General features: G+C 40.8%; 1 protein-coding gene and 1 pseudogene across 1 annotated transcript; both read right to left on the bottom strand.

The window, feature by feature from the left end:
* Positions 1-1,989: 1,989 nt before the first annotated feature.
* On the bottom strand, positions 1,990-4,171 carry LOC127541485 (choline kinase alpha-like; annotated as a pseudogene).
* Positions 4,172-11,494: 7,323 nt separating this feature from the next.
* On the bottom strand, positions 11,495-15,729 carry LOC127541484 (uncharacterized). Its single transcript, XM_051966728.1, is given in 4 exon segments — positions 11,495-11,600; positions 12,402-13,959; positions 13,962-14,816; positions 14,931-15,729. Coding segments are annotated over 4 exon segments (3,318 nt in total).
* Positions 15,730-26,747: the final 11,018 nt, after the last annotated feature.

Genomic DNA, 26,747 nt, shown 5'->3' with positions numbered 1-26,747 from the left:
TAGCCCTCTTCTCTGTCTAGACACTTTCCTCCATCCCCCATCCCACTCCCACGTCCGCCGCCGAAAATCCGAATTCTGGCCACTGACCCAGCTCCAAGGCCATGGCAGGTGGACAGGGACGACCTTGACTGCCATGGGTGTAGAGCGAAGGAAATTTCCCGGAAGCCTTTCTTTGCCAAAAAAAAAAAAAAAAAAAAAAGTCATTGAAAAGAGCTCGCACAGGACTCTACAGTTATATCGAGTTTGCAAACATACTTGTAGGGAACGTGGTGTACTGTGCTAGCTAGAACACTAAGCCCGAAATCAAAAATCTGTTTTTCCTAGCTAGGGAATTGCCCTTCTGGGCCTCAGTTTCCTGGTCTGTGGAATGAGAGGAACAGCTGGGTGAGATGTTGCCTTGGGTTCTTTGTAGATCCCAGTCTGAGATTCTACACCTAAATTTAAACTCTAAAGCCATTTAATACTATCTTTTAACACTTCCACCCATCCATTTATTACCCTATGGTTAAGGCCGGAGGGACCAAACTAAAAGGGGGCAGGAATGGGAATGCCTTGCTATAAACTAGCCTGGGGCTGTCCAAAAGTGGAATTTGCTTGGGAGGTGGTGGCTTTCTCCCCGGAGGCTTCTTAGCAGAAGCTGGGGAATCAATCACTTTTGGAATACGTGGGAAGACAATGTTCCAGACATAGTTTGGTCTAGGTGGCCTCTGAGGACTCTTGACACAGTAAGGATCTGTTTCCCTCTGTGATTCTCCTACAGTGAGCTTGGTGACTATCTGCTTCAATCCTTTATTTGATTGATATCAATCCTTGATAGTTGATGAGGAAAGCCCAGGGATGTGAAATTGCTCTTGCTCAACCAAAACACTATGAAGCTCTTACTCTATGCCTGGTGTTATACTATTCAAATTAAATTTGGCATTAAATTAATTGGAATTAAATGGCATCGACTTTCCCTGGCTAGCCTGGAAAACCTTTTTGCCATACATGATTGCAGGAATATTCAGAGTTCTAATCAACTGTTTAAATTGATAAGGAATTTCTATTTCATTCATGAATGACAGAATCCTAATCTTAAAGATCACTTTTTGCATTTTTCTTCTGATTTTAAAACTTTTGTTTTTAATATGGTACAATCTATGTGGTGCCAGAAATGTTTGCACAAATGACTCAAATAAAAGTTCAAAATAAAAAAGAACTCAAGGGTCATTTAATACTTTTGGACTTTTCACAGAGATCGTTCTCCCCCATTTGTCAGCACAGTCTATTGATCACTCCAATCATGGTACTTAGTGGGGTTCCATAAGAGAAAAGTGGGGGCTGTGGAAGCAGCTGCCCAAGACATTTTTATTGGGAATCCTCAACTTTTACAAGAATTCCCTTAGCACCGCACAAATGATGAGAAGAGGAGGAGGAAGAGCTAGTGCTATTCCTCCCTTATTAAATCATTTCCTTCCCTATCACAGTAAGGTCTAGGCTACAAGGAGGCCCAAGGCAGAGATTATACAAGACAGCTATACCAGGTCCTATTAGGTGGTAGAAATACCAGGATACCAGTAAATTGTCCCTCCTCACTGCTCCCAGCCCTGTAACCCTACCACAGGTACTCTGACTCCCTTCACTAGTAACCCAACAATTAGAAGGGGATTCTTTCAAGTTATTGTAAAATATACCTGGATAATAAACCATGTATACTGGTTACAAGGAAGTTACAATGAAACGAGCTTATTAATATGTATTTTCTTGAGTATTGTTGATTTGGATCCAAGGATTGGAATAGTGTCCTAGAGCCACAGGGGCATATAGCATATCCTCCAAGCAGTGACACTGTGGGCAGTTCCTATTTTCTTCTACAAGCTAACAGTGTCTACAATGCAATACATTGGCAATACATTGCCCAAAATGTTGGATACCTTTTCCAGCATGTTTAAAGAAACAGATAATCATGAAACAATAGAGTCAGGCCCACCACCCAAATGCTCTGGGGGGGGGGGGGAATAAGCTCCCCACCTGATGAAAGGAAAGGATGATGAGACACTTCTCAGGTGATCTAATTTGCTTCTCAATTTCATGTCAGAGATTCCTAACAAAATTGTCAAGGATATAGGAATAAATGTCACTCAACTCCTTGGTTGCAGGTATATAGAGTGAAGCACAGGGGAGAAATCCCATCCAGATGCTCTCTTCATATAAATAGTGCAGGAACTCCCATACTTCAAGTGGCTCCAAGGTTCACAGGTCTAGTTTCCTCTTCTAGTCAAAATAAGCATAAAACTTGTGGCTAGAGAATAGTCCATGAGTCCCAACTCAATAGATGAAATTTTGGACTGTATGATAGACCAAAGTTCTCCTAAGAAATGGAAAGCCAAGGCAAACCTGTTGATCTCTACCAACATTTCTTCCTTCTTTTAGGACTTCTCTTCTATTTGGGATTTTCAGAACCATTTTGGAAGGCAGCCAAATAGTTAGAAGTAAGAGGAAACTCTTGTTTCTTGGTAGGATACTTCAGGATGTGGGCTCTGAAAAGGGGGTATTTTTCATGATTGTAGTCATACATCCAGTTACAGAAGTGATTCCTGATGTCAAAGCCTCTATAATTATAACTTCTGTATTCAAAGTCAATGAGTATTAGCTTGTTTTTCCCAATTCTCCTCGCCTTTCAGCAAGGCATGTTCCATTCTTGAGTCATTATGTCAAAATATTAGTGGAAATGTAGTTAATTTCATCAAACCCTTAGATTTTCCATTTCCAAAGGCAGATTATAACTGAGGAATTTGTTTGATTTTTTAAATCTGGCTTCTCGGGTAAATTTAATTGATTTAAATATTTCTTCATGGTTTCAAAAAGCCATTTGGATTCTTTATTGAAGGACATCTTTACACCATAAAACGTGACCATTTTCTCAGTTATTTCTACAAATACCTGGCAAATTTAACTCCTTAGTGTCCAATAGGCAGCTGAGGATGAACTGCTCCAGGTTTAAAGCTTTGGTCCATGGGGACCTCTCATTAAAAATGTCCAATATCAAGAAACTGGAAACTGAGTAGATGCCCATCAGTTGGAGAATGGTTGAATAAATTATGGTTATATGAATGTTATGGAATATTATTGTTCTACAAGAAATGATCAAGAGGATGAATTTAGAAAGGCCTGGAGAGAGTTACATGAATTGATTCAAAGTGAAATGAGCAGAACTAGGAGATCATTGTACACAGCAACAGCAATATTATACATGACCAAATTCTGAGGAATGTGACTTTCTTACAATGAGATGATTGATGCCAGTTCCAATCTTGTGATTAAGAGAGCCATCTATACCCAGAGAGAGAACTGGGGGAACATTCTCCCTCTTTTTGACGTTGTTCATTTGCATTTTGTTTTCTTATTCATTTTCTTTCTTTTTTGATGTGATTTTTTTGTGCAACAAGAGAATTGTATATGTGTACACATATTGGATTTAACATATAGTTTCACACCTATAACATATATTGGATTGCTTGCCATCTAGGGGAGGGAGTGGGGAGAAGGAGGGGGAAATCTGAAACACAAGGGTCAATGTTGAAAAATTATCCATGCATGTGTTTTGAAAATAAAAAGCTTAAAAAAAAAGAAATGATGTAGAAAATGTTAATAATGCTGACTAAAATTAAAAGTGTTATGTATTTATAGAAAGCCAATTATTAAACATTTATCAATATATTACTTTAAAAAGAGAGAGAGAGTGGCCAGTATAACACTTTCTATCATCAGGGACTGCTATTTTGGCACATATTTTCTTCTTGTTCTTATCGGGCACCTTGGTTACAGGCCCCTATCTGTAGAATGATGCCATCCAAGCCCAGAAGCACTTTCAGGGACTCATGCAAGACATACTGGACACAGTCAAGTACTGAGCATAGGAACAGTATCTTGCTGAGGGGGCCCCAGACTATGCAATTGTGGAACGGTCCTCGGACAGCTCCCTCCAGGCTCTGGACAAGAATTCCTAGCACCGGAGATAGGCCTAGCGATGCGTGCGGACCTCGGTGTCCTCCTCCGGCTCGGGGGCGGCATGAGTAGCTGCGATTAACAGCAGGCTCCCCTTCCCTCGCCTCTGTGAGCTCTGCTGCCTCCGGATCGCGCTACTGCGTGAGGCCCTCTGGGGCGAGTGGACGCCCCCTTCACCTCCCATCTTCTTCCACTGCAAACTCAGCAGCTGCCCTAACAGAACTTGATCTTCATACTGCCGCGGCCGAGGGGACCTGCCTAGATCAGCCTGGACTGGATCGGGGGCGCGGACTGGGGACACTGCATAAATGGGCTGTAGCACAAGCTGGCTGGCCTTCTGGGATGGGATGGTTACTTAGCCGCAGCCTCGGCTCCAGCTGGGCGGCCACCTGGTGGGGAGGAAGGGGGAAGAAGAGAAGGGAGGGGGAAAGAGGGGGAGATAGTGGAGGAGGGAGGGGAAATAAGAAGGGAAGGAAAAAGAGGGGGGAAGGAGGGGACTACGGGGGGCAGAATCGGCAGTTGAGGCTGGAGCCGAGTCCGAGACTGAAAGATCCACTGAGAGAACATGACTTGCATAAGATCATACAGGGAGTAACACAACTAGAATTCCAACTCTCCAAGTTCTCTCCAGGTGGTGGGATATGTGGGATGATTTTGAACCACTGATTTTCCCAGTGTCCCTTCGCCCATAAGCAGAACACAGATCAACAAATCAGCACCCTACTTCCTATAACATGTTGGTGCTGAGTTTATAAATAAAGCGAATTCGAGAGACCTTAAGCCAGAAGAGTGAATGGGTCAGATCTAATTTTGTAATCTCAGAATTTAAAAATGATAGTATTTGTGAGGAATTCATTTTGTTAAAGAAAAACAAACAGTAATGCTTGTCTGTTACTAACTTATCAGAAAGATTTGTTGAATATCTAAATCCAAGGATCTCTCCTTAAAAATCCAAAGGAACAGATATTTTGCTTTTGAAAATCTAGTAATAATAAAACATAAAATATTCCAGAGAGAAAAAGATTGAAGATTAGTAGAGCTTTTCACCAAATGTCACTACAGAAATAATGTTTTTCAAAGACGCTTTCTTCCTAGAAAACCAAGGTCTAAACCAGGGCATAAGCAAAATCAGGAAAGGCTTCATTTGCTTAACAAAGTAACAAGCCCTTTTAAATTTCAGAATTCCTCTTTCAATATGGTTCTCTGAGACTGAATTAAAGACATTTTTACTTCTAGTTTACTTATCATAAGCAATTTTCTATTACACGAACTGATCAGATCTTTGAAAGGTATTTAACTCCCAAGAAAATTCCAAATATGCTATCCATATCCATATCCATATCCAGAGAAAGAACTGATGGATTCTGCAAATCAAAACATACTATTTCCATTTTTTTTCTCATTTTTCCCCTTTTGGATTATTTTTTCTTTCACATGACTAATATGGAAATGTGATTCATATTTTAAACAATATTAATTGCTTGCCATTTTAGCAAAGGGGGAGTGAAGGGAGAAAAATTAGGAACTTAACATCTTATACAAATGAATGCTAAAAATTAGCTTTATGTATAATTGGGAAATATAAAATACTTATTCTAAAAAATTAAAGAGAGAAAGAGAGACAGACAGACAGACAGACAGAGAGAGACAGACAGAGACAGAGACAGAGAATAATATAACTAACATTTTTAGATCAGGACATTGTCCTTTTTGGAATTTGATTAAGTACAGATAAGGTTTGAGGCCAAGATTTCAGACAAGGACATTATACTAATATTTTCCAAAGAGGAGAAGAGTAGGGATTTAGTATGCTTCCACTGTTAAGTTCGAAAACACTTGGCTAATTGAAGGGGAAAGAAAAAGAAAAGAAAAGGGAGACAGCTTCAGCCCACTAAAATCTTATGTGCTTTTTTATCTGTTTTAAATATTTTTAATAAGTTTTATTGAGATCTTCTGTTTTTACATCATCACCTACATTTTCTGATGTTAACCTCTCTCACTAGAGCCATCCCTTTTCATAAGGAAATTTCTAAAAAGGAAGACATAAATGTTCAGAAAATCAAAAAATTACATCAAAAATTTTGACATTATTGACAGTGTTTCATCCTAATTGGTTCTTGCCTCTACAAAGAGAGAAGTGTCTTCTCATACTTCTTCTTTCAGGCCTCCTTTGCTATAATTCATTTAACATGGCTTTGTTGTTGCTCTGCACATTTACATCATTATAATGCTTCTGTATATTATTTTCCTGGTTCTACTTATTTTACTTTCTATCATCTTATATAAATCTTTTCCCATGCTCTCAGCATTCTTCATATTTGTCTTTTCTTACAACATAGCATTCGTATACCACAATTTGTTTAGCCATTCCCCAAATGATGGACATTTAGATTTTTTCCTAGCTCTTTACTACCACAAAAAAAAAATACTACTCCAAATAGTTTATTGTCTATGGGGCCTTTCTTTCTATCTTTGACCTCCTTGGGATTTTGTCCAGTAGTGAGAACTCTGGGTCAAAGAATATGGATCTTAGTCACTTTCTGGGCATTATTCCAAATTTCATTACAGAATGGAAATGAGATTTTTTTTTAAATAGGAACAGAGGAAAAATTCCAATATTATGATGTAATTTGAAAGGAAAATAAGATTTTATATGCAAACATTTGGCTCAATGAAGATTTGTCGAATCAAGAAGCATTTATTAACCATATATTATTCCAGCAACAATGCTAAGCACACAAAAACGAGACCATACCATAAAATATTTTAAACCCGTGATCTAAAAGACATGAAAAAGGGAAGAGAAATAGCTAAGAGAAAATCTTACTTCTTATTTTTAGTATGCTGTTGGGATTTTTCTTCCCAGAAAAAAAAATCCAAGAATTAAAATTTAGCAAAATAAAAATTACTATATGCTCCAACTAGCTAATCTGTTAGGAAGTTAGGAGTTTGCTCTATTGCAAAGGAAGCCATTTCCATGTTCTTTTCTTAGTGAGTGGAATTCTAAAAAGAAGTTTAATGCTTGCCAGTCATGCCAGAGCCAAGGATGTCTTTTGGAATTAGCCCAGCTCCTTCAGAGTTCAGATGGTTTTACAATAGCTGACTTGCAAAGAGTAGTGTGCTGCCAGCAAAGAATCAAAACTTTACTTCAGAGTTATCACACTAAGGACTATATTCTTCCATTTGCCCTGGTTTTAGTTCAATGTAAATTAGCTAATTTGTGGCATAAAGTACAAAAATATTACCTAAGCATCAAGGACCACCTTCTGTAAAAGCTACTGTAGCTTGCTATTTGTTTTGAAGTACTCTTGGATCTCAAAGATGAACAGTCCTTGGCAGTGTCATCCATTGACAGCAACTCTCAGAACTAAAAGGAATTTCAGAGGCCAACGAGTCTTGATGATAGTTGAATATATATCTTGTCTACAAGTAGTCATTCCACCAGCACTTGAAAACTTCTACTGAGGGGGAAATTTAGGACCTTCTGATGCATCCTATTTTACTTTGTTTTTCTTGACATAAGATCTAAACCTGTTTTGTTTTGTTTTTTTTCTGCAACTGCTGCGTATTCCTCTTATTTTTATCCCCTGTGGCAAAGCAAAATAAGTAGATTTCCTGTTGCATAAAACAACCCTTTAGATCCTTGGAGGTAACTAACACATCAGTCTATCAAGATGTTATTATTATGTGCCAGATATTTGAGTTCCTTTTAAATTTTTCTCGAAATGTAATGTTCTCTTTTTTTTTCTTTTTTAATTTCTTTTTTTTTTATTTACAAGATATATGCATGGGTAATTTTTCAGCATTGACATTTGCAAAACCTTTTGTTCCAGTTTTTCCCCTCTTTCCCTCACCCCCTCCCCCAGATGGCAGGTAGATCAATACATGTTAAATATGTTAATGTATAGGACTGCTCGCCATCTGGGGGAGGGGGTGGAAGGAGGGAGGGGAAAAATCGGAACAGAAGTGAGTGCAAGGGATAATGTTGTAAAAAATTACCCTGGTATGGGTTCTATCAATAAAAAGTTATTTTAAAAAAAATAAATAAAGTGTATGTTAAATACAATATATGTATACTTGTCCATACAGTTATTTTGCTGCACAAGAAGAATCAGACTTTGAAATAATGTACAATTAACCTGTGAAGGAAATCAAAAATGTAGGCTGACAAAAACAGAGGGATTAGGAATTCTATGAAGTGGTTCACACTCATTTCCCAGAGTTCTTTCCCTGGGTGTAGCTGGTTCTATTCATTACTGCACTATTGGAACTGATTTGGTTCATCTCATTGTTGAAGAGAGCCATGTCCATCAGAATTGATCATCATATAGTATTGTTGTTGAATTAGATAATGATCTCTTGGTCCTGCTTGAAATGTAATGTTCTTACTTCCATCACCCAATGCTTTTGTTGTGACATGAACCAGAGGTCGTTCACCAGCCTCTTTACCCCCTTCCTGATATTTATCTAGTTTGTCAATATGCTTGGTAAACTGTGACCCCAGAACTGACAGGGGAAGTCATCTGACCAGAGAAAAGTAGATTGTGATTTTTATTTCCCCAATTTTAAACACTTTGCTTCTCTTAATAGTTATATATAATAGACATATCATATATTAAATATAATGAAAATAGTCTCTTTCTTCTCTCTCTCTCTCTCTCCTCTTCTTTCCCTCTTCTTTTCCCTCTTTTATTCCCTCTCCCTCTCCCTCCTTCTCCCTTCTCTTCTCTCTCTCTTTCTCTCCCTGTCTGTCTCTCTTTCTCTGATGTGTGTTCTCTATCTCTATATCTGTCTCTGTCTCTCTCTGTGATTCTGTGTGTGTATTTCTGTATCTCTCTGTCTCTGTCTCTCTTTTTCTATTTGTCCTCTCTCTCTCTCTCTCTCTCTCTCTCTCTCTCTCTCTCTCTCTCTCTCTCTCATCTGCTAGGATAAATTTCTTTCTCTGATTGTAATGCCAGAGAAACTGAGGCAGGAGAGAGATTAGAGAGTTTTTAATATTTTATTAATGGGAGAGTAAGATTGACTGGACAGGACTCTCGTCTCAAATTGTCCAGCCCTGATTGGGGGAATCTCTAACCTTTATATACCTTTTAGAGACAAAGAAGAGGAAAAAAGAGCGGGAAAAGCCCAGCTGGAAAAGGCTATGATAAAGATGTCAGTGAAATATCTTGGAATACTTTAAGGGATGTTGTAAATTTCTCAAGGACAGAAGATAATCAGGAAGTCTACTCTCTTGTTTATCTTACTTGGGCTAACAATTTATATCCTTAGACTAATTGGTCCTCAGCCTTCATGGACCAGAGGGAGATTTACAGCTTAGGGGAGTAATTAGGAAGACTGAGACAAGGGAAACTTATACAAGGAAACTGAGTCAGGACAGTTAAAGAGAACTGTGGCATAACATTCCACACTCTCTTTCCTAAATATTCAAATCTTTGAAGCACCTTCCTCTTGATACCCAGGTGGTCTTAGCACCATAATTTTGACAGACTCCACCTGGGAACGGATAAGACGGACAAGATTAGAGAAGATGCAAGGACCTATGGCAAGGGCCAGGAGAAGGAGAATCAAGGGTCCCATGAGGGATGTAACAAGGGTTGTCAACCACGGGGAAGAATTAAACAGTGACTGATACCAGTTCCTTCCTTGCCCCTGCTCCAGTCGTCTGGACTTAAGATTCTTATGAACCAGGGCCAGACTTTCCCTGATCACCCCAGAATTATTAGCATAAAAACAGCATTCCTCGTTCAGGGCAGCACACAGGCCTCCCTGTTGCAGAAATAGCAGGTCAAGTCCCCTTCGGTTTTGAAGTACCATCTCAGCCAGGGAGTCAACCTGGCTTTCCAGTTTTGAGATGGATGACTCGATCTGAGTCAGGTCTGTGGTCATTTGTGCACTTAACTCAGCATACCCAGAATGGCCCTTCAGGAGGGCTGCAGTGCTGAGAGCGGTAGTGCCTGCCAGCCCGAGCCCTACTATGAGGGGAAGGAACGGCAGAGCCCGTTTCTGTCTGGTAATCTCCAAGGGAGAGAAATGGGACTGGAAGAGGCCCCATCCCTCCCCTCCGGGAAGAACAGACAGGCTGGGAAACACTGCTATTAGGACACAGAATGAATCTGGCCTTCTGAGGAGGGTACTAGAGTAGGCACACCTGGTCAGTCCATCTCTACAGGCAAACCATGAACCTTCAGGGGCTTGATACCAGACTGTAACGTCTGATGAGGAAGCTGAGATGTTAATTAAGGAACTGGGGTTACAGAACTGGAGGAGAGGGTCAGAGAGATTCGTGGAGGCAGTCACCAGGCAGGTGCCTAGACCTTGGAGCTGCCCAAGGATAATTTTAGGCTGTTCCCAGGAACAGGTAGACTGAGAAGTGGTTCCAGGAACTGAGTCTGTCAGGGCAATCCCAACAAAATAAGGGGGTTCAGAGTTAAAGCAGAGCCAGCAATCTCGGCCCAGCTGGGGGTTTGTGGAGTTCAAATAAGAGTGCACTACTGGTAACAGTTCAAGCATGGAGGGAGAAGCAGAAGATTCAGAGGGGCTGTCAATTGGGATTAACGGGTCAGGAAGAATAGGGGGACTTTGGGTCATGACAAAGTCCTGCGGCACTAGGGATGATGGTGTTGGGATAGGATCAGCCAGGACTGGTGGTCTAGGTGGGACTAGTAAAGCAGTCAGAGGTCCCACAGGCTTGGAGGGGGGTGGATCTTTACACTGAACTATGAGGTGGTGGCTGAATTGAAGACTGCTACCTATCCGGGACCAAAGGGTGAAAGCTCGGGACTGTTTTCACTTCTGGTGGGACGGGTCCTGGATCGTTAGGATAATTCGGGGGGGGGTGCAGTGAGGTCTGGGTCTGCTGATCAAAGGTTTGGATAGTCAGCCTAAAGGAATCGTCAGGGAGGGAGCACCACCAAGCATCAGGGCACAATCGGGCTGGAGGGTCTATCAAGGCCCTAAAGTAGAAACAGGGAGCCAGGGAGGAATCTATTGTCATAGAGGGTTCTAAACCTGAGTAATAAGTGGCAGAAAGAGTGGGACCCCCCTCAAGATTCCTAAAGGTCATTGTCCATATGGTCTTTGGGGCATGTGGGTTTCCCAAAACCTTAAAAACCATAGGGAGAAGGAGAAAGATTAAGGAAAATCCCATAATGACAATACAGTAGGAGGAACGGGAAAGGGGAAAGGGGCCTTTAGGGGAGAATATGCAAACAGATTTGGGTAATCACGAATAGTAACAAAGTAAATACAAAAGATTGAATTTCCCAGGATTTTCTCACCCCAGTGTCTTTCATGGGAAATCAAGGACCAGAGGAATGAATCAGTCTCAGTTTCAGGGGATCTTCACCAATCTCTGCTTTCCATTCAGTGGTGACGGCTGGTTTTACTCTGCTGTGATGAATCCAGGCAGGAATTGATTCAACTTTTACAGCAGTGGGTGTGGTGAGGATCACAGTGTATGGTCCTTTCCACCTGGGTTCCAGACCGGAGGTGGAAAATTTCTTTATCAGTACTGCATCTCCAGGCTGGAATGGATGTACCGGGTCAGTGAGTGGGACAGGAAAGGCCTCACGGATGAGGTGTGAGATGTCTTGCTGAGTTTTCTGCAAGGCCTGTAAAAACTTGATAAGGGAAGAGTTAGAAATTTCAGCCATCAAGTCTTCCCTGACCAAGGGCAGAATTGGAGGGGGTCTTCCGAACAGAATTTCAAAGGGAGTTAACCCTAATTTGTTAGGAGTGCATCTATTCCTTAGTAATGCTAATGGCAGGAGTGAGACCCAGGAGTCTCCAAGACAAGCTTTGAAAGGAACTCTTTAAGCGTTCTATTCATCCTTTCCACTTGTCCAGAGCTCTGCGGTCTGTATGAGCAGTGGAGTTTCCAATCAATGCCCAGAGCCTTGCTGATGCCTTGTGATATTTTGGCAACAAAAGCAGGCCCGTTATCAGACCCTATGGCTACTGGAAGACCAAAGCGGGGCACTAACTCATTTAGTATCTTCTTAACCACTGTGAGAGCTGTTTCATTTCTGGTGGGGAAGGCTTCTGTCCACCCTGAGAAAGTATCTACAAATACTAACAGGTATTTGTACCCAGCTGTTGACCGCTGTACCTCAGTATAATCTACCTCCCATCTCTCCCCGGGGATATGTCCCTTAAGCCTGATTCCCACACGAGCCTCTTTACTTCTTTTCATATTTACTCTAGCGCAAGTGTTGCATCTATGAATATAACTTCTGATCAATTGGCTAACATCCTTTATGTAATATCTGCTCAATAACTGATGCATTTTCTTTTCGCCCAAGTGAGTGAAATCATGCAAGTCCTTCACTAGCATTCTACTCAATGCTTGTGGAATAAAAATTTTGTCCTCTATATACCACCAAGGTCCCTCCCTTTTTCCTCCCCTTCGAGACGCGAAAGAATCTTCTGCAGGGGTGTAGACAGGCACGGGAGGAAGGGGAGCAATTGCCAAAGGCAGGGAGGAAGTGGGGGAGGAGGTGGCGGCTCGCCGAGCCGCTGCATCCGCAGCCCGATTTCCCACCGCTTCCATGGTCTCGCCAGATTGGTGAGCCGAACAGTGAATAATAGCAACAGAGAGGGGTAACCAGATAGAGTCCAGTAAGGAAAGTATCTCGGCCTTATTCCTAATTTCCCTCCCAGCGGATGTCAGCAGGCCCCTTTCTTTGTAAAGAGAGGCATGGACGTGCGCTGTTGCAAAGGCATAACGGCTGTCAGTGTAAATATTTGCTGATTTGCCCTTTGCAATGCACAGAGCTTGAATCAACCCTATAATCTCTGCTTTCTGGGCAGAAGATCCGGGGGGAAGGGAAGAAGACCACAGGGTAGAGAGAGAGGGATAGTCCACCACTGCTGCCCCAGAAACACGGGTGTTTCCCACAACAAAACTGCTCCCGTCTGTAAAAAGAATCAGGTCAGGGTTTTTCAGCGGGGTGTCAGAAAGGTCAGGCCTTGCTGACTGGGACTCCTCAAGGAGCTGGAAGCAGTCATGCAGAGGGGCCGGGTCAGAACCAGGATCTGGGAACAAGGTGACAGGGTTCAGGGCGGACGATTTGGAACAAGTGAGGCGAGGATGATCGAGAAGCAGGGCCTGATAGTGGGGAATGCGAGCGTTAGAGAGCCACTTGTCAGGGGCAGATCTGAGCAGAGCCTCAACAGAGTGAGGGGCAGAGATAGAGAGAGACTGGCCCAAGGAGAGCTTGTCGGCTTCCTTTACCAGGAGAGCAGTCGCAGCTATGGCCCTAAGGCAGGGGGGCCACCCAGCAGCTACTGAGTCTAAGCGCTTAGAAAGATAAGCAACAGGGTGACGCCAGGGGCCAAGCGTTTGAGTTAGAACACCTTTTGCAACACCTCTAGCTTCCGCCACAAAAAGATGAAAGGGCTTTGTGACATCGGGAAGAGCTAGGGCGGAAGCTTTAGTAAGGGCGGTCCTGAGATGATCAAAGGCAGATTGTTCAGCAGAGCCCCACACCAGGGGACCCTGTCCGGTTGTAGCAGAATAAAGGGGTTTTGCTATCTCAGCAAAAGAGGGAACCCACAATCTACAGTATCCAGCTGTTCCCAAGAATTCCCTGACCTGCTTTTTAGTAGTGGGGACCGGAATAGATAATAAGATAGCCTGAATACGTTCAGAAGACAGGGAACGGTGGCCAGATTTGAGAACATAGCCCAGATAAGACACTTCAGGGAGGCAAAGCTGAGCCTTTTTAGCAGAAACTCTGTAGCCTAGGGATTGAAGGAGCTGCAAAAGGGCACGAGTTGCCCGCAAGCAGAGGGACTCATCAGGGGCTGCAATGAGAAGATCATCTACATACTGGACCAGAGAGCAATAAGAATGCTCCTTACGAAACAGTTGGAGGTCCAGATGGAGAGCTTCTCCAAACAACGTAGGAGAGTTCTTAAAACCCTGTGGCAGCCTAGTCCAAGTAAGCTGCCCCGAAAATTTCCCTTGGGGAGAGGCTGACTGACTGGCGCAAGGGGTATAGAAAAGAAGGCATCCTTTAGATCTAAAACAGTATATATAGTATGAGTAGGAGGTAACAAGCTGAGTAGGGTATAGGGATTTGGAACAGTTGGGTGGATAGTTTCAACCCTTCTGTTAACTTCCCTAAGATCCTGAACAGGACGAAAGTCCGACGATCCAGGTTTTCTGACTGGAAGCAGAGGCGTGTTCCATGGAGACTGACAGGCTATTAAGATACCAGCTTCCCTTAATCGATTAATGTGAACAGAAATACCTAGAAGGGCTTCTCTTGATATAGGGTACTGCTTGACAGAAATAGGAGAGGCAGTGGCTAGAAGCTGCACAACCACCGGTGCATGATGAGCAGCCAGACCCGGAGGGTTATTCTCTGCCCACACCTGAGGAAAATCGGTTTGCAGCTGAGTGAGAAGGGGGGAGGGAGCAGGAGAGGGCGACGCAGGGGAAGCCACTAAGATATGTTCAAATTGGAGAGGTAGGGTAATAAGAAGACGCTTAGGATCTGGAGGATTTAAGGTTAGAGAAGCCTGGTCCTCAGAAAAGGAAATAGTTGCCTGAAGCTTTTGAAGCAAGTCCCTACCCAGAAGGGGATAAGGACAGTCTGGCATGACCAGAAACGAATGGGTGACTGTGCCGTGCCCTAGATGGACTGTGCGTTCAGTAGTCCAAGGATAAGAAACAATTTTACCAGTAGCACCTTGTATAGAGGTAGATTTTGGAGATAATGGGCCCAAAGGTTTTGTTAAAGCAGAGTAGGTAGCTCCAGTATCTACCAAGAATTCAACAGGTTGACCCCCAATCCGTAAGCATACCCTAGGTTCTCCGGGGTCTAAAGAAAGAGAGAGAGAACCAGGGCTCCCTCAGTCTGTCCCCTCAAGAGCGAGGACATCCTTGGCACGATTCCGGATCAGGCATTCGTTCTTCCAATGCCTATGTTTCTTACAATAGGCACACTGGTTTGAGCCTAACGGCTGCCGCCCACGAGGACACTGGGAAGTACTCCTAGGGAAATTGTTTGCTTCTCTCATGGCCGCCACTACTGTCTTGGCGCATTCTTTACCTGCTGCCGTAGCTGGTGTGTCTCGGGTATTAAAGACCTTCAGAGCTATCTCGACTAGTTGAGATATATTCATACCCTCGAACCCTTCTTGCTTCTGTAATTTCCTACGTATATCTGGGGCAGACTGACTAACAAATGCAATATTCACAGATCTATAGTTCTCGGGAGCTTCTGGGTCAATAGTGCTATAGGTACGGTAAGCCTCATATAAGCGCTCCAGAAATGCTCCAGGGGATTCCTGTGCACCCTGAACAACCTCAGAAATCTTAGTCATATTAATAGGTTTCCTTGCCGCTGATTTAAGGCCTTGGAGAAGGTACCTATGATAAGCAGAAAGAGCAGTACGACCTTGCTGGGAATTAGGATCCCAGGAGGGCCGTTCGGAGGAAAAGCTAGCTTCTACCTGAGCGCGATGGTCCTCTACAGACCCTCCACCCGGTCCCAGGACAGCTTTCCTTGCTTCCCTTTTAATCTTATCTCTTTCCTCTGTAGTAAAGAGAGTAGTAAGGAGCTGCTGACAATCATCCCATGTGGGCTGGTGGGTATGGAAAACAGATTCAAGAAGGTTAATCAAGGCTTGTGGTTTTTCAGAAAAGGGGGGATTTTGAGCTTTCCAGTTATAAATATCATTTGTAGAGAAGGGGACATAGACTAAGAAAGGAACCACTTCTGAGCCCACCATTTCCCTCAGAGGCAGAATAGGTTTAGAGAAAATTGGGGCTTGCTGGACAGATCCTGAAGCATTATATGCAACTCCACCTCGAGTACAGGAAGGTGAGAGAGTTAGGGGAACTGAAGGGCTAGCCGGAGTGGGAAATGGCACTGGAGGAAAGAAGGAGGGAGAAGGCAACGGAGCAGGAGTCAGCACCTCTGTGCTGGCTGTACCAAGCCCCTGTGTACTACTGGCTGGAGAGGGAAGAGAGGCGGGGGAAGACTGCGGAAGAGAGAGAGAAGGAGACAAAGGGCCAGGCGGCGAAAACCCAGGTTCAGGAAGGTTTTGTCCCTCAGCTGGCAATTCGGGCGGGGAGTTTCCAGGCAAAGGTGGATACAGACGTACACCCAGATATGGTGGGGGAGGGGGATTATCTAAGAGGTCTTCCAGAGGATCCTGTAGGATTTTTTCTCTGGCGGTTTACAACCCTCCCTGTCTGTCCTCAGGGACTGCGTGACCAGAATGCGAATACCATTTGTCATGGTCGCAGCCCTCAGCCAGGAAGGGGGGTAAGAGACAATCTGTAGCCAAACATCAATATAGGGGTATTGATCTGGATGGCCAGGTTCACCAGTAACTACCCGGTGCACCGCCAATGCTATTTCCCTGTCATACGTGCCTTCTGGAGGCCATCCTACCCCAAAGGAAGGCCATTCCTTCTGGCAAAACAGTCTTAGTTTATTCTTTTTCCACGATATTCCATAATCATGATGTTTAAATGTCTCAGAAAAGTGACTAAGAAGACATTCAAGTGGAGTCATTGTTTTTGAAGCAGAGTTTCCCATGGCTGAGTTAACAGATAATCTTATGCCACCAAGGGAGATTCTTTTTCTATCTCTCTTCTCTTCTCCGCTTCTTTCTCTTCTCTTCTCTTCTCTCTCTCCCTCCCTCCCTCCCTCCCTCCCTCTCTCTTTCTCTCTCCCTCCCTCCCTCCCTCCCTCTCTCTCTCTCTCTCTCTCTCTCTCTCTCTCTCTCTCTCTCTCTCTCTCTCTTTCTCATCTGCTAGAATAAATAATTGGTTCACATTGATGTTGCAATCCACAAAACTTTAGGATTATTTTTTGTTGTTGTGTACTTTTTCAGAGTCTTTGAGTCTAAAAATATAGGGGATAGGATCATAGTATCATGGGATGATTGATTTAGAACTGGAAGCAACTTTAGAGACCATCAAATATGATTACCAAATTTTCAAGTGGGAAACTAAGGCACAGAAAGATTAGGTGATTTACACAGGTGCTTCTAGCCTTTCTGATTATCTGCACTGAGAATAAATACTTTATTTATTGTGGGACACATTTGGCCACAGATTCATCTAAAAGCTGAGAAAACATTTGGAATATATCTTAAAATCCTCTTGAGTTCAAGGAAACCTTGAGGCAGTAGGGGGAAGATATTAGTTTTATGATCCAGGCCTATGGTTCTAGTAGTATCAAGAACTCTCCTGGAAAGAATTGATGAAGTCTGAATACAATTTGAAGATATTTATTCTTTACTTTATTTTTCTTGGTTTTCTTTCTGTTTTTTTTTTTTACAACATGATTTACATGGAAATGCGGTTTGCATGACCCACACATGTTACCATGTCAAATTATTTGCCTTTCCAATGGGGGAAAGAGAAGGGAGAGAGGGAGAATTTAGATTTTTTAATAATATTTTTGTTTTATTTTATTATTTATTATTATTTATTTTGCTATTTATTATTTGTTGATTTCTCAAGAAGTTTGTTTTAATATTTCTTTTTGATTGTTTTTTCTGGTTATACATGCATATTAATTTTTAATACACATTTTTCTTTTTAAAAATAATAACTTTTTATTTTAAAAATATATGCAAAGATAGTTGTCAACATTACCCCTTGCAAAACCTTGTTTCTAATTTTTTTCCCTCTCCCTTTCCCCCATCTCTTCCCCTAGACAGCAAGTAATCCAATATATGTTAAACATGTGCCATTCTTCTATACTTATTTCCACATTTATCATGCACATGGAAAATCAGATCAAAAAACAAAAAAAAATGAGAAAAAGAAAGAAAGAGAGGCAGGAAGGAAGGAAGGAAGGTAGGAAGGAAAGAAGGAAGAAAAAGAGAAAGAAAGAAGAAAGAAAGAAGAAGAAAGAAAGAAAGAAAAGAAAGAAAGAAAGAAAGAAAGAAGAAAGAAAGAAAGAAAGAAAGAAAGAGAAAGAAAAGAGAGAGAGAGAAAGAAAGAGAGAGAGAAGGAGACAAAGGGCCAGGCGGCGAAAACCCAGGTTCAGGAAGGTTTTGTCCCTCAGCTGGCAATTCGGGCGGGGAGTTTCCAGGCAAAGGTGGATACAGACGTACACCCAGATATGGTGGGGGAGGGGGATTATCTAAGAGGTCTTCCAGAGGATCCTGTAGGATTTTTTCTCTGGCGGTTTACAACCCTCCCTGTCTGTCCTCAGGGACTGCGTGACCAGAATGCGAATACCATTTGTCATGGTCGCAGCCCTCAGCCAGGAAGGGGGGTAAGAGACAATCTGTAGCCAAACATCAATATAGGGGTATTGATCTGGATGGCCAGGTTCACCAGTAACTACCCGGTGCACCGCCAATGCTATTTCCCTGTCATACGTGCCTTCTGGAGGCCATCCTACCCCAAAGGAAGGCCATTCCTTCTGGCAAAACAGTCTTAGTTTATTCTTTTTCCACGATATTCCATAATCATGATGTTTAAATGTCTCAGAAAAGTGACTAAGAAGACATTCAAGTGGAGTCATTGTTTTTGAAGCAGAGTTTCCCATGGCTGAGTTAACAGATAATCTTATGCCACCAAGGGAGATTCTTTTTCTATCTCTCTTCTCTTCTCCGCTTCTTTCTCTTCTCTTCTCTTCTCTCTCTCCCTCCCTCCCTCCCTCCCTCCCTCTCTCTTTCTCTCTCCCTCCCTCCCTCCCTCCCTCTCTCTCTCTCTCTCTCTCTCTCTCTCTCTCTCTCTCTCTCTCTCTCTCTCTTTCTCATCTGCTAGAATAAATAATTGGTTCACATTGATGTTGCAATCCACAAAACTTTAGGATTATTTTTTGTTGTTGTGTACTTTTTCAGAGTCTTTGAGTCTAAAAATATAGGGGATAGGATCATAGTATCATGGGATGATTGATTTAGAACTGGAAGCAACTTTAGAGACCATCAAATATGATTACCAAATTTTCAAGTGGGAAACTAAGGCACAGAAAGATTAGGTGATTTACACAGGTGCTTCTAGCCTTTCTGATTATCTGCACTGAGAATAAATACTTTATTTATTGTGGGACACATTTGGCCACAGATTCATCTAAAAGCTGAGAAAACATTTGGAATATATCTTAAAATCCTCTTGAGTTCAAGGAAACCTTGAGGCAGTAGGGGGAAGATATTAGTTTTATGATCCAGGCCTATGGTTCTAGTAGTATCAAGAACTCTCCTGGAAAGAATTGATGAAGTCTGAATACAATTTGAAGATATTTATTCTTTACTTTATTTTTCTTGGTTTTCTTTCTGTTTTTTTTTTTTACAACATGATTTACATGGAAATGCGGTTTGCATGACCCACACATGTTACCATGTCAAATTATTTGCCTTTCCAATGGGGGAAAGAGAAGGGAGAGAGGGAGAATTTAGATTTTTTAATAATATTTTTGTTTTATTTTATTATTTATTATTATTTATTTTGCTATTTATTATTTGTTGATTTCTCAAGAAGTTTGTTTTAATATTTCTTTTTGATTGTTTTTTCTGGTTATACATGCATATTAATTTTTAATACACATTTTTCTTTTTAAAAATAATAACTTTTTATTTTAAAAATATATGCAAAGATAGTTGTCAACATTACCCCTTGCAAAACCTTGTTTCTAATTTTTTTCCCTCTCCCTTTCCCCCATCTCTTCCCCTAGACAGCAAGTAATCCAATATATGTTAAACATGTGCCATTCTTCTATACTTATTTCCACATTTATCATGCACATGGAAAATCAGATCAAAAAACAAAAAAAAATGAGAAAAAGAAAGAAAGAAAGAGAGGCAGGAAGGAAGGAAGGTAGGAAGGAAAGAAGGAAGAAAAAGAGAAAGAAAGAAAGAAAGAAAGAAAGAAAGAAAGAAAGAAAGAAAGAAAGAAAGAAAGAAAGAAAGAAAGAAGAAAGAAAGAGAGAGAGAGAAAGAAAGAGAGAGAGAAGAAAGAAAGAAGAAAGAAAGAAAGAAAGAAAGAAAGAAAGAAAGAAAGAAAGAAAGAAAGAGAAAGAAAGAGAGAGAGAGAAAGAAAGAGAGAGAGAAAGAAAGAGAAGAAAGAAAGAAAGAAAAGAAAGAAAGAAAGAAAGAAAGAAGAAAGAAAGAAAGAAAGAAAGAAAGAGAAAGAAAAGAGAGAGAGAGAAAGAAAGAGAGAGAGAAGAAAGAAAGAAAGAAAGAAAGAAAGAGAAAGAAAGAAAGAAAAAGAGAAAGAAAGAGAGAGAGAGAAAGAAAGAGAGAGAGAAAGAAAGAAAGAAAGAAAGAAGAAGAAAGAAAGAAAGAAAGAGAGGAAGGGAGGAAGGGAGGAAGAAAGAAGGAAGGAAGAAGAGAGGAAGGGAGGAAGAAGGGAGGAAGGGAGGAAGGAAGGAAAGCAAACATCAACAAAAAAAGGTGAAAATTCTATATTGTGATTCACCTTCAATCCCCATAGTCATCTTTCTGGAAGCATACAGCTCTCTCCATCATAATTCTATTGGAATTGGCCTAAGTCAGAATTGTTGAAAAGAACCACCTCCATCAGAGTTGATCATCACATAATCTTGTTGTTTCTGTATACAGTGTTCTTTTGGTACTACTTAGCATCTTCACTTAGCATCAATTCATGTAAGTCTCTCCTGACTTTTCTGAAATCATCCTACTTATTGTTTCTTATAGAACAATGACATTCCATAACATTCATATACCATAGCTTATTTGGCCATTCCCCAAGTGATGGGCATCCATTCAATGATTGAATTCAATATTTGAAAAAAAATTAAATTGTTTTTATATGTAATTGGGAAAATATTTTTTTAATGAATTCTTCCTATGCTGCTATAGATTGATAGCTCTTCTTTAACATATAGTCTTAGAGAAATGTCTTGGCCTGGAGCATATAGCATATAGCTAAGATTATAGGATCACAAAGAAACAGACACATACGGAAGTGGTGATCCTGGGCAAGCCACCTAACTTCTTAATGCTCTAGCCAGGTTTCTAAGACTCCAAGCTACAAAGAAGGTGCCACTTTGAATTCATAGAATAAGTTCCCAGAATTCTTTTTCATCACTGACATCTCAGGTCCAATTCCTTACTCCTTCAAATGATAGCTTTAAAATTAGAAAGGATCTTAGAGGTCTTCTCATCCACTCCCCTCATTTTACAGATGGTTCAGAGACAAAACTTGAACCTCCCTCTTCCTGACTCTGAGTCCAGCCCTGCAGCCACTATACACACTGCCGCTCTGTTTTGCATCATTATTGTTGCTTGTCCTTCGATGACCAACAATGCCACAAGTTATATCTTGACTTGCACATAAATGAATTTAAGTAAGACATTGTTGCACAAAGTCATCAGCCTCACTCTCTCTTCCTGAGTCATTGATATCCAGTGGAAGGACAGAAGTCAAGATTGGACAATGGCTTGGGACTCAGAGGATGGTTTTGGCATCTTCATGTGTGACCAAGCTCCATGCTCCACAGCATCTATTCTAGCTGCCTTCGTGGCCATTGGAACAAATTGTTCTCCTCTCATTGTTTTGCTGGGAGAAGTCTTCACGTGCTTAGGATAGACATCCTAACTCATTGATGGGCAGATCACTTACTTTCCATGTGGTTTAAATTAGCCCATCTACCAATCCATTTTCTTGGGATCTAGCTACCGTGCATGCTACAATTTCTTGGAATTAGAGGTGAGAATTGGGTGAATCAAGTGGATGATATCTTTGGTGCTTTGGTGCTGCTTTGGACAGTTCTGAAAACACTGCTTTGCTTGATAAATGTGGATTGAACATAATAGTAATGTTGAATGTTTTTTCCTTTTGCAATTATCATCTAAAGAGTTCAGCTATTTTCATTCTCCCCTTTTATACAAATTTCTAATGATTCATTCAATAATATTTATTAAATTGTTTACATCCAGTCTCTGAGCTAAGACTATGCTGAAGTGCCACAGTGTCTGATCTCAAGAAGTTTACAAAAGACTGAACCACCTCTGGCAATCCACAAATGAAACTAATTCCACAAGTACAAGGACTGAACTTGTGGTTTTCATTAGTGAGGAAGGTCCCTCTACCAGTAAGATTGGCCCCTCTTCTACAAGTTAGTCTTCATTGCCTAAGCTTCTCTGAGAGCAAAAGTGACTTGCACAGGCCCACTCAGTGAGTATGTGTCAAACACTGGACTTGAGCTCAAGTCTTCTGATGTTCAAAGTCAAGTCTCTATCTGCTACAACCTGGAAACTAAAACATTCAATTAAAAAAAATTGTCTCCTTGACAAAATTCGATTTTATCCAAAAGTCATCTACCTGCTCATCTCCCCACTCCCTTCCCTGTTCTGCCATTTAAAGTAAAGATAAAAGAGGAAGCCAATAGACAGTTAGCAAGCTCTCTTCCCATCGAAACCTGGCCCAATTTAATCACCTCCCACAGAGATGAATCAATAAGGCTGGCCTTAGGCGGTGCCCTCTGGGAGCCAAATTCTACTGGAGCTGATTGTGCTCAAGGCCTTTCTCATGACTCATATCCCAGAAATCCCACGGGGAGAGAATTTTTTTTTTTTTTTTTACTTTAAAGAAGGTAAGAGGGAAGAAACACATGGACTCAGATATGTATGTGTGTGAGCTTACAGTCTTCTCCCAGCTGTGTGAGAGTGAAGGGATTGCATTGCTTCAGGGATGATAATACAGTTTATGTCTATATATAATGAAGAATTGGGAAGATCGGGTAAAGTTCTCACCTGGGATGAAAGATGGAAGAAAATGTGCCACTAATGAGAGCTTTCTCTAGTTTGGGGACCTAGGGCACAGAAGCCTGGATCACACCTTCACATGAAAGAGATGGACAGGAAGCAGCACTGAGTCAGCAGGGGATAATTGCAAGTAGGAAGCACAAAACACAGTCAATAAACATTTATTAATCACCTACTATGTAACAGGTACACTAAATCACTAAACTAAAACACTAAATTACACTAAATGTTGACCAAAGTAGATAAAGTGTTTGACTTGGAGTCAGGAGAAAGTAGGTTCATATTCCATCTTGTGATCACTGGCAAATTATTTGACCTCTCTGACTTTTAATTTCTCTAAGTGTAAAAAATGAGGGGGCTGGACTAATCAGAGCCTAATTATTGCTAACTAGAGGATAAGTTCTGTTGTATTTATGTGGCTCAAGAGATTAAAAAAACTTCTATCAAGCTCTAATCCTTGGCCTCTGAAGGTAAGCCCCAGTTGTTTCTTTCTAGTTATGTTTCAAATACAGGTTATTTAGGTTACTAACATTTCAGAGGGCAGTTAACCCAATCTATAACTCAAAGATTTTTAACCTGGAATTATTGAATTTGTTGTTTTCTTTTTCGTTTTTTTAAATATACAGAGAGAAACAGAAAGAGAGAACTGTTATCCTTCATTTATATTCATTTTGTAAATTGTCTCACAGCAGTAACATGCTAAATACACACAGACATATATATAGTCCACTTGACTGAACCCTGTATTATTAGTTTTTCTTATGAGATTGCCTCATATCTTCATCATTTCCAATGTGGATAATATAGTCATTCTCAAATTCCCACAATCACTGTATAACCATAAATGTCAAATCTAATCTGAGTCAGATAATATAACATTATTTGATGTTTTGCAATATTACCAGCTCTAAGAAAGCTGAGTATCTGTTTTCAAAATCAATCTGTCAATATTTATTAATTGCCTACTATGTATCAGGTACAACGCTTAGCACAGAAATGGCAGTAAGGAAAGCAATAAAATTCTTGAGGTGGATAATGTCTGGTCAAAGTTTCTTTTCTAAACTTATAGTGGTCAGATTGTTTGGAGTTTTGATGATCCTCTGGCACTCTGACTTTCACTGATCTATATAGGATAGCATCATGAATTTGGTTGTTCAGTCATTTTGAGTTGTATCCAACTCCCCATGATCCCCATTTGAAATTTTCTTGGCAGAGATTCTGAAGTGGTTTGCCATTTTCTTCTCCCACTCATTTCATAGGTGAGACAACTGAGGCAAATAGAGTTAAATGACTTGTCCAGTCACACAGCTAATAAGTGTCTAAGATCAGATTTGAACTTGGAAAGATGAGTATTCCTGACTCCAGGATCAGCACTCTATCCACTGGGCCAGCTAGCTGCCCCAGAATTATTATAGCCTTATTCCTATGCTGATAGCTGTGTCTAAGGACATGGGGGTATCATTTCTTTCAGTGCCCCATACATTGCCACACTCCCCTTAATAAAACTATTCAAATAAAAAGCAAGATCTTCCAGCTGGAAGTCATGCTTAATTCTATTCTTCACTAAATCACTAATGTTGAGAAAGTTAATCTAGGTCCACTATAGTCAGCCCATGAACTTCCCATCCGTTATCCACCATTACAATCAGTAGTAACAAACTCATTTCCCTACTCCCCCAGACCCTATTTTGTAATGAAAATACAGAGCATTGATTTTGAGTCTTTTCAAAAGATGTAGCTATTTCTTGCCTTTCTTTTTAGTTGTCCTATCAAGAGGATGAGGGTACTTTTAGAGACCACACTATTCTTAAAATAAAAATAGGATAAGATTCTAAACTGCAAAGAAGGCACCACCTTGAGCTAATTGAATAAGTTCCCAGAACTATTTTCACAACTGACACCCTAGGTCTCTACCCCTACAGGTTATAGCTTTAGAGCTAGAAAGGACCTTAGAGGTCTTCTCATACTATTTGAAATAGGAATATAATATGAAAATAGGGTAAGATAAAAGTATCCGTTGTGGCTAATTTCTTCCAGGGTGCCAGATTTGACTTGTCTATTAAGTCCAAAACAGATGTCTTTTGATATAGCATTATTTGGCACCCCAAAGAAATTCTGAAATAAAGACAAGTATTCTTCTCTGGCATGATGGAAATATTTTGGTTTTAAACCTGGAATTTTGAGAGAATTACCCTCTCTTATTGGCCATCTATAAATAAGAACAAACATTCTGTCTCATTGAAATGTAATACTGCCCTTGTGGCAATCTCATTCATGTTGTCCAGGACATGACAAAAAGGCTGAAGTGTCAGTCACTGTGGCTTTATCACCTGTGTTTGCTCAGACATTCATTTTCCCATCCCAGTTCATATCTCAAACTTGCCCTCATCACATCAAGGACCACCAGTTCCAGAGTTCAATTAAAAACCTATTGGTCCTAAAAAAAAAATTACTTTGCTTCAGCCTTGCACTGATATATATGTTCAAAGGAAAGAAATCCTTAGAACGGTCTTATTACCCTCAATAGTATCTCTGTGTGATACTAGTTTCCTTAATCATACAAGGCAATCCATTTTAGTACCAATGAGATGTAACCCTGAACCAAATGCATTTGTTAGATCCAGCAGATACCTCGATGTCTAGCAGTAATGACAAACGTCCCACAAAAATTTGTGCCCACAGCAACCATTAATTGGCATAAAGGTCTTTGGCACCCGCTGATATATTCATTCCTAGTACTGTAGCTCCCTAATCATTTTGCTAAAACAGGCATAGACCTTAGCCTTGGATGTAAGTCTCTAATTGGAAAGCATATTCTTTTCATCTTTGTTGTAGATTAAATTGGTATTAGGGAAGAAGGGAATGGAATAAACATTTACTAAGCACTTACTCTATGCTAGGCCTGTGCTAAGTGCTTTACAAATATTGTCTCATTTGATCTTCCTAACAACCCTGGGAGACAGATGCTGTTTTATCCATAGTTTCCAGTTCAGAAAATGATAAAATGAGAACAAAGATACCATCTTTTGTTTCTCCTTTGTGTCTCTTAATGGACAAGGAAGCAATGTGGGGCCACTATCAAATTTCCCAGGAACTTCGATTCAACCTCTCCAAGACTGCCTTCTAAGGATGTAGAGAATGAGGATACCCATGAGCTGCCCTGATGAAGTTACAAAGTATTAAAATATTAAAGTCTGACCTCCCAGTCAAGATTTACTTGAAAGCACATAAGATTTGATGAGAAAATGTCTTCTATTTATAAATCATCCTATAATTAAATTATATTGATTATGATAAATGATAATTAGCAATCCCAGAAGCAGGGGGGGTTGGGGTAGACATTTAGATCAAAACTTCTATCAATCAACAAATCTTATATTAAGCATTCTCAGTGCGCCAGGTACTTTGCTAAGTGCTACTAAGTAAATAAAGGCAAAAACTTAATTTCCAACAGGAAGAAAATTGGCGAATAACTGTGTACCTACAAAATATATTAGTTGCTGTCCTTCATACTCAAAGATGACCAAATGATATTGCTATGTTGGGGTCAATGTATAATGTGCCTCACTGTGGCTAATCAGAGCAATACTAGCCTGGGAGGCATTACCATGTATCAGACACAAATAGTCCATATGAACATTTGGGGTGAAGTTGTCCCTAAATTTGTTCCTTTCACATTTCTTTTGAGCTATTGCAATTCTGCTTTGCTCACAGAGCACAGTGCCTTCTTTGATGAAGACAGGCCATACTGGGCTGTCCTCTGTCAATGTCTCACAATCAGTTCCAAAGATCTTTAGAGAGATCTGGAGAGTGTCCTACAAAATATATATAGTGTCAATAGAAAGTAATCTCAGAGGAAAGGCACTGGGGTAGGGTAGGAATGGGAGGAGAGGAGGAGACCCAGAAAGATCTCTTTCACAAGTAAGATTTAAGCAGGCAGTAAAAAAAAAAAAAAAAAAAAAAAAAAGGTGGATAGATTGTCCTGTTCTAGGAATACCTAGGGGATAAGAAGACTAGAAATGTAGAAAGCAGCCCAGATTACAAAAGGC

This window comes from Antechinus flavipes, chromosome 6, assembly GCF_016432865.1.
Source record: "Antechinus flavipes isolate AdamAnt ecotype Samford, QLD, Australia chromosome 6, AdamAnt_v2, whole genome shotgun sequence".
NCBI lineage: Eukaryota > Metazoa > Chordata > Mammalia > Dasyuromorphia > Dasyuridae > Antechinus > Antechinus flavipes.
This window is presented reverse-complemented; position numbering and strand designations above follow the sequence as displayed.